This window comes from Bombyx mori, chromosome 12 (assembly GCF_030269925.1).
Source record: "Bombyx mori chromosome 12, ASM3026992v2".
NCBI classification, from domain to species: domain Eukaryota; kingdom Metazoa; phylum Arthropoda; class Insecta; order Lepidoptera; family Bombycidae; genus Bombyx; species Bombyx mori.
In genome coordinates this window covers 9679052-9693490 of record NC_085118.1, presented here as the reverse complement: position 1 = coordinate 9693490, position 14439 = coordinate 9679052, and the positions used below count along the sequence as shown (strand labels likewise).

The window sequence follows — 14439 nt, the reverse complement described above, 5'->3', positions numbered from 1 at the left end:
ACAGACTTGTAATTAAAAGACTAAGGTATATTTTGATGGAGGTGGGTCCTGGTCATTGTGATCAGAATATAAAGCTAAGATACAAGAATTAATATTATTGTTTTCTAATGGGTTGTTGTTTACAAGTGTGAAGTTATTCGGGACATTTTAAAATTGGTGAAAATTCGAATTATTCCCTTACCTTACCTTACTTTATATATATCAAGCCAATAAAAATATATTAAAAAACGTTACGAGTTTTTTTCTTTCAAACGTTATCGTGTCAAGAATTATTACAAGATACTACGATCTTCATTTCCTGTCATGTTGAGTTTAAAGTTAAACAAGAAAATAAAATTATACTGAAATCAATTGATTAAGTAATAACAGTAATATTGCTTTCATGAGTAAGCACGTATGTGTGTATGCTTTCTGAATACCATGTGAAATACTGACAACTCGTTAGTGAGAACTTACGAAAAGTAACATAGCCCTGTAAGAGTAAACGTTGAGCCTGACAAAATAACAAACCGTGAAGAAGGCATTCTTTGAAATCGAGTTACAATAACTCGACTCCTACAGAAAGAAATTAGACTAAAACTTTATTATTTATGACTAGCGACCCGCCCTCGCTTCGCTTCGGAAACATTAAAACACACATGAAACCAAAAAAATAAAATAATTTTTTTTTAAAAAAAAGTAGCCTATGTTCATCAGGGACAATGTCGGCTTCTAATGGAAAAAGAATTTTTCAAATCGGTCCAGTAGTTTCGGAGCCTATTCGAAACAAACAAACAAACAAATCTTTCCTCTTTATAATATTATAATATTATTATTTATGATGGCGTTTCAAATAGCGATTATGATTGATTTCCTTTGCAATTACCAATTACGCACTGTAATAATCTGTGAACAATCGTTACCTCGTATATTAATTACCATTAGCACTAACAGACTAACAAAGTTGATAACATAAGAACGTAACGCAATTATTATTTATAAATCTAGAACGAAAATTTGTGCATAAAATATTTATAACTACAACAAATTAGTTATGTGTTTTTTTTTATGATTGAAGGATTACTGGTGGCCCGAAGGCCTTTCCAGTTTCACCAGGACAGGTGGGCGAGCAAAGGCTCAGCCAGAAGGGGTGGGATTTGCTAACAGCTGCCCGAGCTCCTCCGAAGGAGACCTAACAGCTCAAGAGCAGCTGCTTCGCGAATGAATCTACTACCGGATCGGAATCGCGACCCGCTGAGAAGATTCATGGGTTAGGTTGCACGTCGAACTCTTTGTCCAGTTCGAAGAGTACGGTTACCGGGGTCCCTAAGCCTGCTCCTAGTGTTAGAGCTGAAGACGTCTAGTGCAAAGGTTATTGGATCTGATGGATCCGTAAGGACGTGTAATTATGTGTATTTTTATACCATACATATGAAAACTTTAGTCCCAAAGAGCGACATGTTTATTACGAATTTAATGAAATTAAGATAAGTGAGAGAAAAGCGAAACCAGCTTAAAATGAATGGAGTGTCATTAGGAAATTCTTGTTTTCTATTAAAAAACAAAACGAAAAAACATGTGTCAAAAAAACCATGATTTTTAATTCACTTTCTTGCGTATAGCTTTACATATCATTATAACAAAAAAAAAACTTTATACAACACGAGCAAAACAACTATGTCATTTACTTCTTAATTACTCAAGAACATATTTTTGAATTGTTACCCTTTGGAACCGTGGTGTACAATTTACAAACTGAGACAAATTAAAAACAGTGTGTAAACAATGTTCGCTGTAGCTTCTACATTGAAAATAAAACTTAAATACAGCCTTTGGTGGTTAGTCCTTACAATTTATTTATCACGATAGCCTCAGAGTAACAACCGCATAATGTTCTTTACACTTTATTCTACTAGGCGAGGTCGGCGCAACATATTCTTCTTTGATTAAGCTTACTATTTTACTAGCGGTCATATTTTTGACGTTAAACTCTTTATGTAACAGTGATTGGTAAACTTGTAATCAATATGAATTAATGAGACAGTTAGTTCTTTCTCTTTCTTTCTTTTTCTCTCGTGCGTCATCCATGACACGACTGGTCGGACAGATATAAAAATTAATTTGACCTCAGTTGATGGGTTGTAAAATTAAATCATTTCAATTATTATATTGTTGCAAATCTCAACCAACTCAATCCGTGTGCATGGTGAAACATTGTATAATTTTTACTGCATTTTGTTAATGCATTTTTTTACTATAGATGTTGCAATTATGGTTCGTAAAGCTATCGTGTCTTACAAATGGGAATGCACGATTGATTTGTGGTAGGAACAGGCAGAATGGTGGGCACGTGCTAGCTCACAATATGCCACAGAGATGCTATTAATATTATTACAACTATAATATTATCGATCATCCGTGACCACGAAAACGACCACGTGTAAAATATCAGAAGCTTAAGAAATTAATAAAACAACAATACCTAACCCGAGATTAAACTGTAACAGTCGTTTTAAATATATCTGGGGCCACGAAAAACCGAAGAAAATACTATGATATCTACTTACTTGAACAGTAGACGACAACTGAGGTTCGGGTGGCTTGGCTGAATCCCTTGCAGTCACAACAAGGTTGTAAATTGGTAGCTTTTCTCTGTCTAAATATCTCTCTGTGTAAATAGTGCCATTGTCGGCAATCCCGAAATCTTTGTTTTCATCTCCGGATGTGATGCTGTATCGAATTTTTCCATTTAAGCCTGAAATAAAAGTGGTTAATTATTTTTTTCTTGAAACTAAAAAGGCGCTTTGAATGCTATTAATTATTATTAGTGTACTCACTTCTTAGTATCCCAATTGATTCGCATAAAATAAAGTATAAAATTTTAAAATTACTCTCGTATATCATTCATAATATTTAGAAGAATAATATAATAATAATCTAATAAGAAAATAACATGTATAATAAGTACTATCAAAAATAATAAGATCATGCATCAACAACGTGTTGATAAATTATTACGTTAATTTATTTACCTGAGTCTGAATCCGTTGCGCTGACTGTCACCACTGAAGATCCGATGGTAACGTCTTCTAGTATTTCGTTAGAGAAGCTCATTGGATCAAACAGAGGCGCGTTATCATTGAGGTCGATTACATTCACGTATACTGTAACAGTCCCCGATAATGATGGGTGACCGCTGTCCTGTGCCTGCGCGACTAGTATATAGTGTTGTATCTAGAATAATAACGTATTAAATTAATATTAATTATTTAACATTATTTAAAATATATAAAAAGTATGATCGAATTGGACTTGTATTTTTGTTAGTTTTAAAGAAATTTCCAGCAACTTCTATTTTCTTAGAAATTTGGGTTTATGTGTATTTCTGATATGGATACTCTGTTAACATCGAACTTTATTTTATTTTCTTGCATTAATTGATAAACTAGCTCACGGCAACTGGTAGTGGCTATCGGAGCCCATAGAGATCATAACGTGAATGCCTTACACCCTTCTGAGACAAGCTATCGAAGTCTCAATAGAATTGTAGGTGGTGCCACCCTTTAGTTCAAAACGGACGACTCAATCGCGGCAGACCACTTATGTATATCGTAAATTTTGTGGATTTAATTATTATCGCACGTGAAGTTCATGAACACGTGCGAATCGTTCGAGAAGACATACTATGTAAGTGTTTCTTGATTTTGTGAATACCGATTCGAACAAAGGCATATTCGCATTACTTTGTCACACGAAACGTCTAGTTAGTTTGATGATGAACCTTAGAGGCAAATAAAAGCGCTGTCGCACTTCTCATTGCGCTAGGATACATTCGTTTTCCTTTAACAAGAAAATAATTCAAAACAATGAAACCATAGCGCGTTGAATGTTACAAATAAATAGATCACATTAAAAAGCGTTGACCCGATTGGTAACGAAGTGGGTATTTAGATTTTCCACTTAATAACTTGGAGGCTTTCCAGCAATGACAGAATCCCTCATTCGCGAACGTGGAACGAGATGACGTTTTAAAAAAACAAGTGCTGACCGTGGAATCCGGCCCGGGGATGTTTTGCGGACGGCCGCTTTGTCCGACATTGTTCGAGCCTTAATTTCGATGGCGGATCGAGCGGGCAAATGCCGAATATGATGCGCGACGCGAAAAAACTGTACCGGGATGAAATTAGCAGCTCTCTAGTGGGCTACGGGGAATTGGCGGGCGGTCGAGAGGACTTATGTACTCAACGAATTGTTTTTACTAATTAGCCGAGCCGGCGACTTGATGAGGTCCGGCGACGAATCGCTTCGCATACGTGATCCGTCGACTTCCGATCTTTGCATACAATGTCTCGGAAACGGTGACCAGATAATTATAGCGTTGAAGGATGATTTTTTTTAGTAGATAAAAGTCGCTGATTGGAAAATCCATCAAATACAATGTAAAATGATTGCCCTGTTTCTATGTGCAATCGATATGCATCTATTTATTCTTTGAAGCCTTGAATATAGAAAGTCCTTTTAGTCCTTGATTTATAAATAAATAAAATAAATAAATATTTACTAACAATCACGTCTCTTTAACTGGTCCCGTGCTAAGTTCGTAAAGAACTTGTGTTACAGATATCAGATCACGGAAATAAATGTAAGATTTTTATTATACACCTACATATAGTTATATTTAATATACATCCATAACCCTGGAAAAGTCATTTTATATTTATCATACAATTATCTTTCATTGGCGGGATTCGAACCCGCGACCCCCTTGTGTAGTGACCATGTCACTTACCACTACACCAGAAGGCCGTTAAATATTACTATTGGAGTGAACGTCGGGTAACCATAATTACATCTTTGCTTATGCTTATCTTAAAGCGTCTGTAAACTTTATTTTTTTATTTTTTTTGTTGCTTAGATGGATGGACGAGCTCACAGCCCACCTAGTGTTAAGTTGTTACTGGAGCCCATGAACATCTACAACGAAAATGCGCCACCCACCTTGAGATATAAGTTCTAAGATCTCAGTATAGTTACAACGGCTGCCCCACCCTTCAAACCGAAACGCATTACTGTTTCATGGCAGAACTAGGCAGGGCGGTGGTACCTACCCGCGCGGACTAACAAGATGTCCTACCATCAGTAAAAAGAACTTCGAACTTCGAACTTCAGAACTTCGTTCCAATTATGAAAATACTTCCAACCTATGTCGCAAAAACTACTGCTCAGGTTCGTACATTTTTTGTTTAGAAAATTTCCCGCGTAGAGACGCTTGTGTGCATAAATTTTAAGCAACATAAACTTAAGATGTTTCTGACCATTAGTTAGTCGTTCAATAATTATGTGGCTCTTAGTAGGTGGATACTTAAAATTGTAACGTCCTCGTTTACTAGAGCCTGAGCGGTCAACGCCCCCCCATAAGATCTATGTTGAGATAATTCTTTCAACCGCATTGCGTAGCCCCGAGCACTCAGGGGCTGGATAAAAACATGTAAAATTTATTAAATATTGTTTTTTATAATCTTATTTAAATCAAGCGTTTATTGAAATTAATTTACTTTTATATTATTGAAATAATAACGCATGCCATATTTTTTGTTGGGTTCATTTTGTATGGATATTAAGTCTTTTAGGGAACCTTTATATTAGCCAGTGATGAAAATGGTCTTCGCTATACGGCTTATTTATATTTCCCATAAATTTATAAATTTCACCTGATAAACAGTATTCAGGATAAATTGTTGAGGCGAGTAATAAACGTTAACAAGTAAAGCTGGTACTAACAGCCCATTAGGAAATAGTTCCTTCTATAGTAACATAATGTATGCATAAAATAAAACATCCGTTAGTTTTTTCCATGATTCGCTTAGGAGTTTAGTATTGAATGATTAAATAAGCAATTTTCCAAACATAAAAGGAAGTTAGAAATGTTTTTTTTTTTCTGTTTCTGTTTTTCAAAAATTTGTTTCGTGATTTGACGGTAGTTTTAAAACTATTGAACAACGAAAAACTACGCACAGAGATAATTTAATAAAATTGAAAAAAGAAGATCAATTGGTCGTCTTTGTAATTCAACGTTTAACTATTATTTTTGCGAATGTATCTGCAACTGCACAAATATATTTTAATATATATACACACAGATATTCACTTTATGTATTATCCCCGTTGTGTTCTGGCGTTTATGCTTTTAATTAAACTAGAGGTCCCGCAGTAGTCGAAATTCGACTATAATTAATTGGAATTGTAAGTTTGTACACTATTATGATTGTATGTTATACTTCTATAATCGCAAATTTCGCCAAGACTACACTATAAAAAATATTAACAAAGACAAACAATATTTAATCTATTCTCAATTTGACAACAGACGTCAAGAACAAAAGTTTGACAATAAATAGTATGCATGCGTGTGTGCGTCAAATACATGGTATGTAGTGTGTGTAATGTTTTCTTTATTGATTTAACGTATCTTTTATGCATTATTTAAAAAAAAAATACCATTGTGCACTTCTTCTCTATATTCTCTATAAGTGTGGAAAATTTCATACTCCTCCGTCCGCGCAATTTTCGTAAAAAGGGATACAAAGTTTTTGCTTCACGTATTAATATATAGATTACAAATAAATTGAAGTATTGTGTTTGTATTGTCTGCTAATAACACAAGGTAATCAGTTTTGTAAAAGGGTATGCGACTGTCAGAATAATTACACGGCTACTATAATTGACACGGCAATTTATAAACTTCGTATTAATTAACGCATGAATAAATTAAAAATCGAAATCAATCAGACGAACGGGCTCTCGCTCTTCTCGGGCGAGAAGAAACCTACTATAATCGCATTCTTATTTAATCTACTTGTGTTTTTATTGGGACGATATTATCTACTTATCGAATACATAGTTCTGAATCAAATATATGAAGCATTTTTTTGACAAAGTAATGTATTTATGTCCACAAATACCGAATATACCTTTTGAAGTGTTGTAGGTACTTTTTCTGTAACAGCCTACACGTTTACATATCTAATACACAATTTTTTTATTATTGTAATTCGGTAAAAACCATTCCCTGGTCATCTAGTACTAACAGACTACTTAGTTACTACTTTATAAACATTTATCCTTAATTGTAACATCCTCGTCTGTACATTTTTTTTATTGCTTAGATTAGTGGACGAGCTCACGGCCCACCTGGTGTTAAGTGGTTACTGGAGCCCATAGACATCTACAAACTAAATGCGCCACCCACCTTGAAATATCAGTTCTACTTCTAAGGTCTCAGTATAGTTACAAAGGCTGCCCCACCCTTCAAACCGAAACGCATTACTGCTTCACGGCAGAAATAGGCGGGGTGGTGGTGCCTACCCGTGCGGACTTACAAGAGATGCTACCATCAGTAAATTTTTACAGTACATTACTGTGTGTCGCAAAACAGTGCGGCATCCTGGTCTCAAGAGTCGGACAGGCGTTATATAACAGTTGAGAATCGACCTTAAAGTGGCTTAAAGTATATGACGGCATTGACGTACCAGCGCTTCCCGCACCACTTGTTCAACTCTCAAGAGCAAAATACCTAAATAAATACCCCCAATATTTTCTATCCTGACTTCTTAAACTCAGACTGACTGTTCTTCCTTCGGCGCGCACTGTGCGGTACCGTGGGTTTAGTGGAGTCGGAGTGGTGGGGCTCGACGGGGTTTAGTCGGTAGTCGGTTTTGCGGGGCAGCTCTGCCGTGCCGTGCCGTGCCTCGCGCGCCTTTTTCAAAGCGTAGTCTCCCGGCAGGAATTGGAAGAAGAGGGAGACTGAGACTGCCTGAGAGGAGACCTTTTCTCCCTCTTCTTCTCTGGAGGCGCCGGAGTTCGACAAAGCCCGGTCTGTTACTCCCTCGACCGGGTAACCGTAAATGGATTCCACAGCGATATAAAAAAAAGGCTGACTATTCTCAAAGAGGGTTCGTATAGTCGATCAAATGTAGAATTTTAAACTTGAGTGCAATGTGAATATACGTTTTGTTGACTTCACTTGCTACGGTAAAAGTAATGAGAAGAATTCAGAGGGAACAACACAAAGGAAATAATCTGTATGTTTCAAGGTAAAATTAATATGAAACCGCTTCATTCCTCGCACGAAGTGGAAATATTTTGCACGTTTAATCTATTTTAAGTGTTTTTGATTCCACACGTTGTCCATTTTTACGACTGTGTCGCCACATTTTATTAGCGTTTTTAAACTTTTGCCCGATCACCGGATCGAGCCTGCTGTGAACTTATATTGATAATATACATATTTACAACTCAATCGTCTTGAACGCAATTAACTTTTTTCTTGTCATTTTGTTCTGCATTCCGAACGGGCTCGCGAAATAAGAAACCCAATAATTTATTCAGCTTGCTCAGTTTAAGCCGTTGTCTGTTAATTGAATTAGTCGAGAATAAATGTAGATTGACGTCACATTTGTAGGAATATAGTTCTTGTTTGCAAATTTAAAACGAATAAGATACGAAACTAACAATTGTCTTCGAATCAGTCCGATTTATTAGTGTTTATTGTAGGTAATAATGAAAACATCGCACGCTCTGCTGTGACTATGCAAACATTCTTTGTTACGACTACTCGTTCGTCAGCTCTTGTCGATACCAGGGCTAGGACTGAAACTGCGATACTTTACAAATATTTTTCGTATGGAAACTATCGACATCTTGTAGCTGATGTCCCTAAACTTATATGCTGTTAAAGTTAAGGCATTTAATTATTGTATAACCTAAACACAGAAAATAAAAAAATATATCATACAAGTCTCTATTTATTATAAACAAATTGATTAAATTTTATCAATTTGTGGTGTTTGAAAATTTACAAATCCTTCATAAAAATAAAATAAAGGAATATGTTACTGTGTTACTAAAATATATGACTATGTTACTACCATCTACAGGAGCAATGAGCAACTAGTCTAAGCGAAGCCATCTAGTGGCCGACGCCCGTAAACATTTTAGCTTATCTTAGAACTTATGTCTCAAGGTGGGTGGCGCATTTACGTTGTAGATCTCTATGGGCTCCAGTAACCACTTAACACCAGGTGGGCTGTGAGCTCGTCCATCCATCTAAGCAATAAATAAAAAACTATTACTAATTTATGTGTATTATCTATGGTTGATACGTTGATAGTACTAAAATAATAACCTGCGCTGAAGTGCTGTTTGTATTAGATGAAAGACGCAGCTCATACATAAAAAACAGTTAAACAAGCCATACGTTAATTTTTAATATCAGATAAATATATAGTAGATCTACTGACCTCTTCATAGTCGAGTCTAGCAGTGAGCGTGAAGACTCCGGTCTGAGGATTGAGCGAGAAGACGTCATTGGCCCAGTCCGATATGACAGTGTACGTCAATTGAGCGTTTGGCCCGGAATCAGGGTCAATGGCCGCCACGGTGCCCACCACAGAACCTCTCGCTGCGTTCTCGGGAATGTCGAAAGAGTATGCGCTTTCTTTGAAAACGGGCGGGTTGTCGTTGGTGTCCGTTACCTGAAATTTTTATGTCACAAATGCGAATTATGGCAGCTGTAACGTTGAACGTGCTTTGACTGGTAATTTAAGTGAACGTAAGCACATTATATTTAAGTAAGAGAATTTTATGAGTTTTTAAAGTACATTTGTACGTCAAAATGAAAACATTCACCGAGAGAAAATTTACTAAAACTGTAAAAACACTTCGATAAAATGTCATTCATTCGAAATGTTGCAATGAATTATATTCATAGGTACGCAGGGAAGGTACGTAGACAGTATGTATGGAAACAGACCTAAAAGCTTCAATGATTAGTTAATCGCCAGTCATCCGTCGAACAGACATGTGGATGTAGACACCGTGATAAGAATTCAACTGATTGAAGCCGACGCGGCTTTGGACCGAGATGCAGATAATAATATAGATATATGCATATAAACACATCTAACATGATACTCGAGTAACTTCGATGTACAGTCACGAACAGTTACTGTAGATTTATAATTTCATTCTTATTTTGTTCAATGACAATATTCATTAGGCTGTTTTAGTTATTTATGACTTTTTTCCATCAATCGGTGAATTTTAAGCGAAATATCAGGAAATAATATGTTAAAAAAAATGTATGAATAATTTGATCATCTTAAATTAATTTGAGACGAAATAAAAAAAACGCCGTGCTAAACCTATCCATATTAGTCAATTTAAAGCTTAAAAATGACTCACGAATGAATATTGTACAATTTGTGTTACCGACTGTACTTTTTTACTGAACATGCTTAAATCCGAGCAACTGCCACTGGTACTTACATGTCATATCGGCAGACAAGCCGGCAGGGAACGGTAAAAACAACAAGTTACTTATTCTAGAAACAAACGAAATGCTCATAATCTAATTTGAACAAAAAATCATACAGCGCGTTCTTTAAAAATGATTTGAATATTAATAGTATATTCATATCTGATAATTCCAGATTAACTAATTAGGTAGTTAGCTTTTTTGCACGAATTTAAACTTATAATTACGACACTTATAAACAAAAGTAATACGTCAGAAATCTATGAAAAGACGCACAAATATAACCTAAAACTACTGTAGCCAAATGTACCACATGGAAGGAATGTTTTTCAATCGTTTTAAAGGCGGCTAAGATTATTAATCTCCCAATTTACGCCCCAATCTAAGCCCAGTGTTCCGCTCTCCACATCCATTTAATTTTATTTCCATATTTCATTATGAGCATATCAAATGACATTGACATTGTAACTAGATTAACTACAAGGGTTTGCACAAATATGTTCGGAAATGTTTTGTGTATTATACAACTCCTAGATATCAAATATTTATATGAAGATATTGAAGCCATTGTTTTATCAAAATATATGTTTCTATATTTTAATACAAACCTGAACTGTTATAGTCACATCGGTAAATTGAATCCCATCTTCAGCTCTGACGATAACTTTATATTCCGGAACTGTCTCTCTATCTAATGGGTCTTTTAGCGTTAGGACACCAGTACTAGAATCCAGAGTGAAAGGAGTCGGTTCCTCGTTCTGTATAGTGTACGTGATAGTGCCGATGGTGTCAGGGTCTTCTGTGGTTATAGTAGCGACCCTCTGTCCCGGTGCCAAGTCTTCTGAAGCCATGTAAGCAGCCGGAATATTCACAAATTCGGGAGGGCTGTCATTCTTATCCAGGATCACAACTTCAACCTGTAAAAGGAATTTCACATTAGTTTATTGATAATGACGAACTTCAGTGGAACGAAAGGAATTTTGAGATGATTAAAAATCGATACTGCAACATTGATACTTCAATCAAAATCAGTAATTGACATATCGATTACGTTAGCATTTAAAACGATTCGATTCCTTATCCCACAAAGAATAATTTTCAAGAAATAAATGCTTATTATTAAAATTGACAACCGTGACCGCGAAAAGTGTAAAATATTCTAAACGTCGAAATTGATATGATGACAATCAAAACAAAACGCAAAATTAAACCATAAAAGTAGAATTAAATTATATGAATCGCGAAAACCGAAGAAAATACTAAACTCTTATTCTCCATTCGTTCGTTTTTCTATAATAACATACAAGGAAATTATTCCAATTAAGTTTATTTCTTAAGGAACCTAGACTTTCTTAATTAATTTTATTTAATAAGTAATATTGACATAATTGCTAGTTGTTTTGTTTTATCTATATCTAAGTGGTAGGAAATAAACATGTTTTACGATTCAGAGTTCCACTTGTTTGTTTTTACCTTGGAAAAGTATGAATTGTAAAGCTTAATAACAATTATGGGGTATGTCAATAAAACATAAAGAGGTTTGATACAGACAGAGGAGAGATTTTATCTTTTACCATCTTATAGATAGACTTTGATTGTATTTATGAAAAAGCAATAGCTATTGTGATTAAAAATTTTGACATACAGTAATCGATACATCGATTATTTCACGATATTCTGAAACATAAAAAATAGATGCTAGTTTAAATCATAAAAGCCTCGTATTTTTTTTTTAATTCATTGATATATTGTAAGCACTTTTAGAACTAGTACACGCTACATTATAACAACCTCCACAGACCTAGGCCTACTGAGTTTTTCGCCAGATCCTCTCAGTGGGTCGCGTTTTCGATCTGGTGGTAGACTTAGCGAAGCATTGCTCTGCCTAAGGTCTGTCTTTGCTTTGTCTATATTAGCAAAGTCTCTTAGGCTATGTCTACACGTTCAGTGAAGCTAGCATAACCCCTGGAGGTAACTAGGTAAATATGTAAGGAGGTAAATAGGTAGGCAAAAAAAAAATTTGAACAATAGTTTGTGAGGTTTTAAAAATCTGATAGATGCATACATTTATATAAAATAATTTTAAAGAAGCATTGTAAAAAAAAAAGAAACTTCATAATAAAGTATTTAAGCAAACACGGGACCAACAAAACATAATCAAGAGAGGCCAGTCATGTTTTATTTATGAGGTTGGCACAAAATCGGGTTACTTTAACACAGTAAAAGAACAACGAACCAAATTAATAATTCTAAAAATGCAGCCGCCGGTGACTGTCCCGGCAAATGTGCGGCTTCGAACTCTGTTCGGATTACGGAATAGAATATTGTTTATTAAACAATTAAAAAAAGCATTGAAGCTGTATCCTTGCCTATAGCGTATACTATTTCTTTTGATTGCATTTGAAGCCCTCTGTCTCTATTCCTCAATGCCACTACATCTATTTGTATATATAAAAATGAATTTCTGTTCGTTAGTCTCGCTAAAACTCGAGAACGGCTGGACCGATTTGGCTAATTTTGGTCTTGAATTATTTGTGGAAGTCCAGAGAAAGTTTAAAAGGTCGATAAATATGAAAATATTCTGAATTAAATTAAAATAACAATTTTGTTTTTCCTTTTTTTTTGTTTAAGGTTATTTTATACAAAATTTTAGGTCTTTTATTTATCAATTCAGGCACTACGAAGTATACCGGGTCAGCTAGTACTAATATATAAATCTATAGTGGTTTTTACGGATGTTCCGATATAACTACTGAAACATGCATCCGATTGACTTGAAACTTGGTATCCGTGTAGAAAATACATGTACTTAATGGATATGCTAATACTTATATGAGCCTTGGACTCCCTAATAATGATGACAATAAATAATAATGTTAATTTTAAATGCCCAGCGAAGCGGGCGAGTACGGCTAGTTTATTAATAAGAACGTGATGGTATTACATTTAAACTACTATGCATTTAAGTTAATCATATGCAAACAGTACGGATGTGCCCAAGTAATTTAGCCATTAATCAAGTCAATTCTAAATTAATTTCAGTGACAAATTAAATATGGATAACGTAGAAAATCTATTCGGAATTCGTTAAAAAAATATATGCATCTATGATTGAAACTTATTCACCTCTTATAACAAACAGTAAATATTTAAGGACGCATTCGACGTTTCTGACGTCAGATTTGTGTATCACAAAGTTACATTCATCAATATGATTAATGAAGTGGTTTTTTCCATTTCATAATTTGGACTTTTTCACATACAAATTGCGGTAGATTTTTTTTCGTAGTTTAGATACATTTGTACGTGAATATTAATGACGAATTGTGTCAGAATGTATAATACAACCATTACAAAGAAGGTTTGGATGTTATACCTAAAAATTTAAGTCTATTCAAAGCTGGAAGCTATTAACTAGACATTGAAATGTTTTAAAAAATAAAACAAAAATTTCGGACTTAGAGAGAGAGAGAGAGAGAGACTGATCTCTGAAATTGGTTTGAAATGTTGTTCTTTAATTCCGTAAAAATCTCATTCTCATATCGTGAATAAAAAAGATGAAGATTTTATTTTGAAATAAGTATTCCGCGCCGTTATTTCCGTATGTCACTGTGGCCTAAAAGATAAGAGGCCGGGTACCTTCGTATGGAGCGATCCGACCGAACCGGTGTTCGAATTCCGCAGGCAGCTGCCAATTTTCCTAATCAAATACGTACTTAACTCATGTTCAGAATGCAGGATTAATTAAAATTAGACCCACAAAAATTATAATATACGTAACTGCTAATGTTGGGGCATCTTGTCAGCTCGCATTTCCTGTCTTTTCTGCTGGGAAACAGTGGAGCAACCGGTCTACTGTTAAACTGTGACTAAGAAGTCATCTCAAGATGGATGGCGACATTTACGCTGTTAATTTTTATGATTAACCAACTAAACTCCAGGTGAGCCTTGAGCTTGTCCACTTAACTAAGCAATAAAAAAATACATGAAAACAGCTACATTACTCCTAAATTGATTGATGACAAACCAACAAACACTATATCACAATTTTGCAGTATTGGCAACTGATTTTTTAGCTTAGATGTTATATATTCGAAATTAAGCACTAGGGCATTAAAACTTTTTAGAATTACCGGATTTACGAT

General features: G+C 35.0%; 1 protein-coding gene across 1 annotated transcript in view; it reads right to left on the bottom strand.

The window, feature by feature from the left end:
- LOC101743456 (cadherin-related tumor suppressor) overlaps window positions 1-14439 on the bottom strand; it is a 143496-nt gene that overhangs the window by 10958 nt on the left and 118099 nt on the right. The window contains exons 2-5 of the mRNA XM_038014713.2: window positions 10903-11211; window positions 9279-9512; window positions 3012-3213; window positions 2547-2734 (exon numbers count right to left, since the gene is read on the bottom strand). Coding sequence (XP_037870641.1) covers window positions 2547-2734; window positions 3012-3213; window positions 9279-9512; window positions 10903-11211 — 933 coding nt within the window. The remainder of the gene's footprint in view (window positions 1-2546; window positions 2735-3011; window positions 3214-9278; window positions 9513-10902; window positions 11212-14439) is intronic.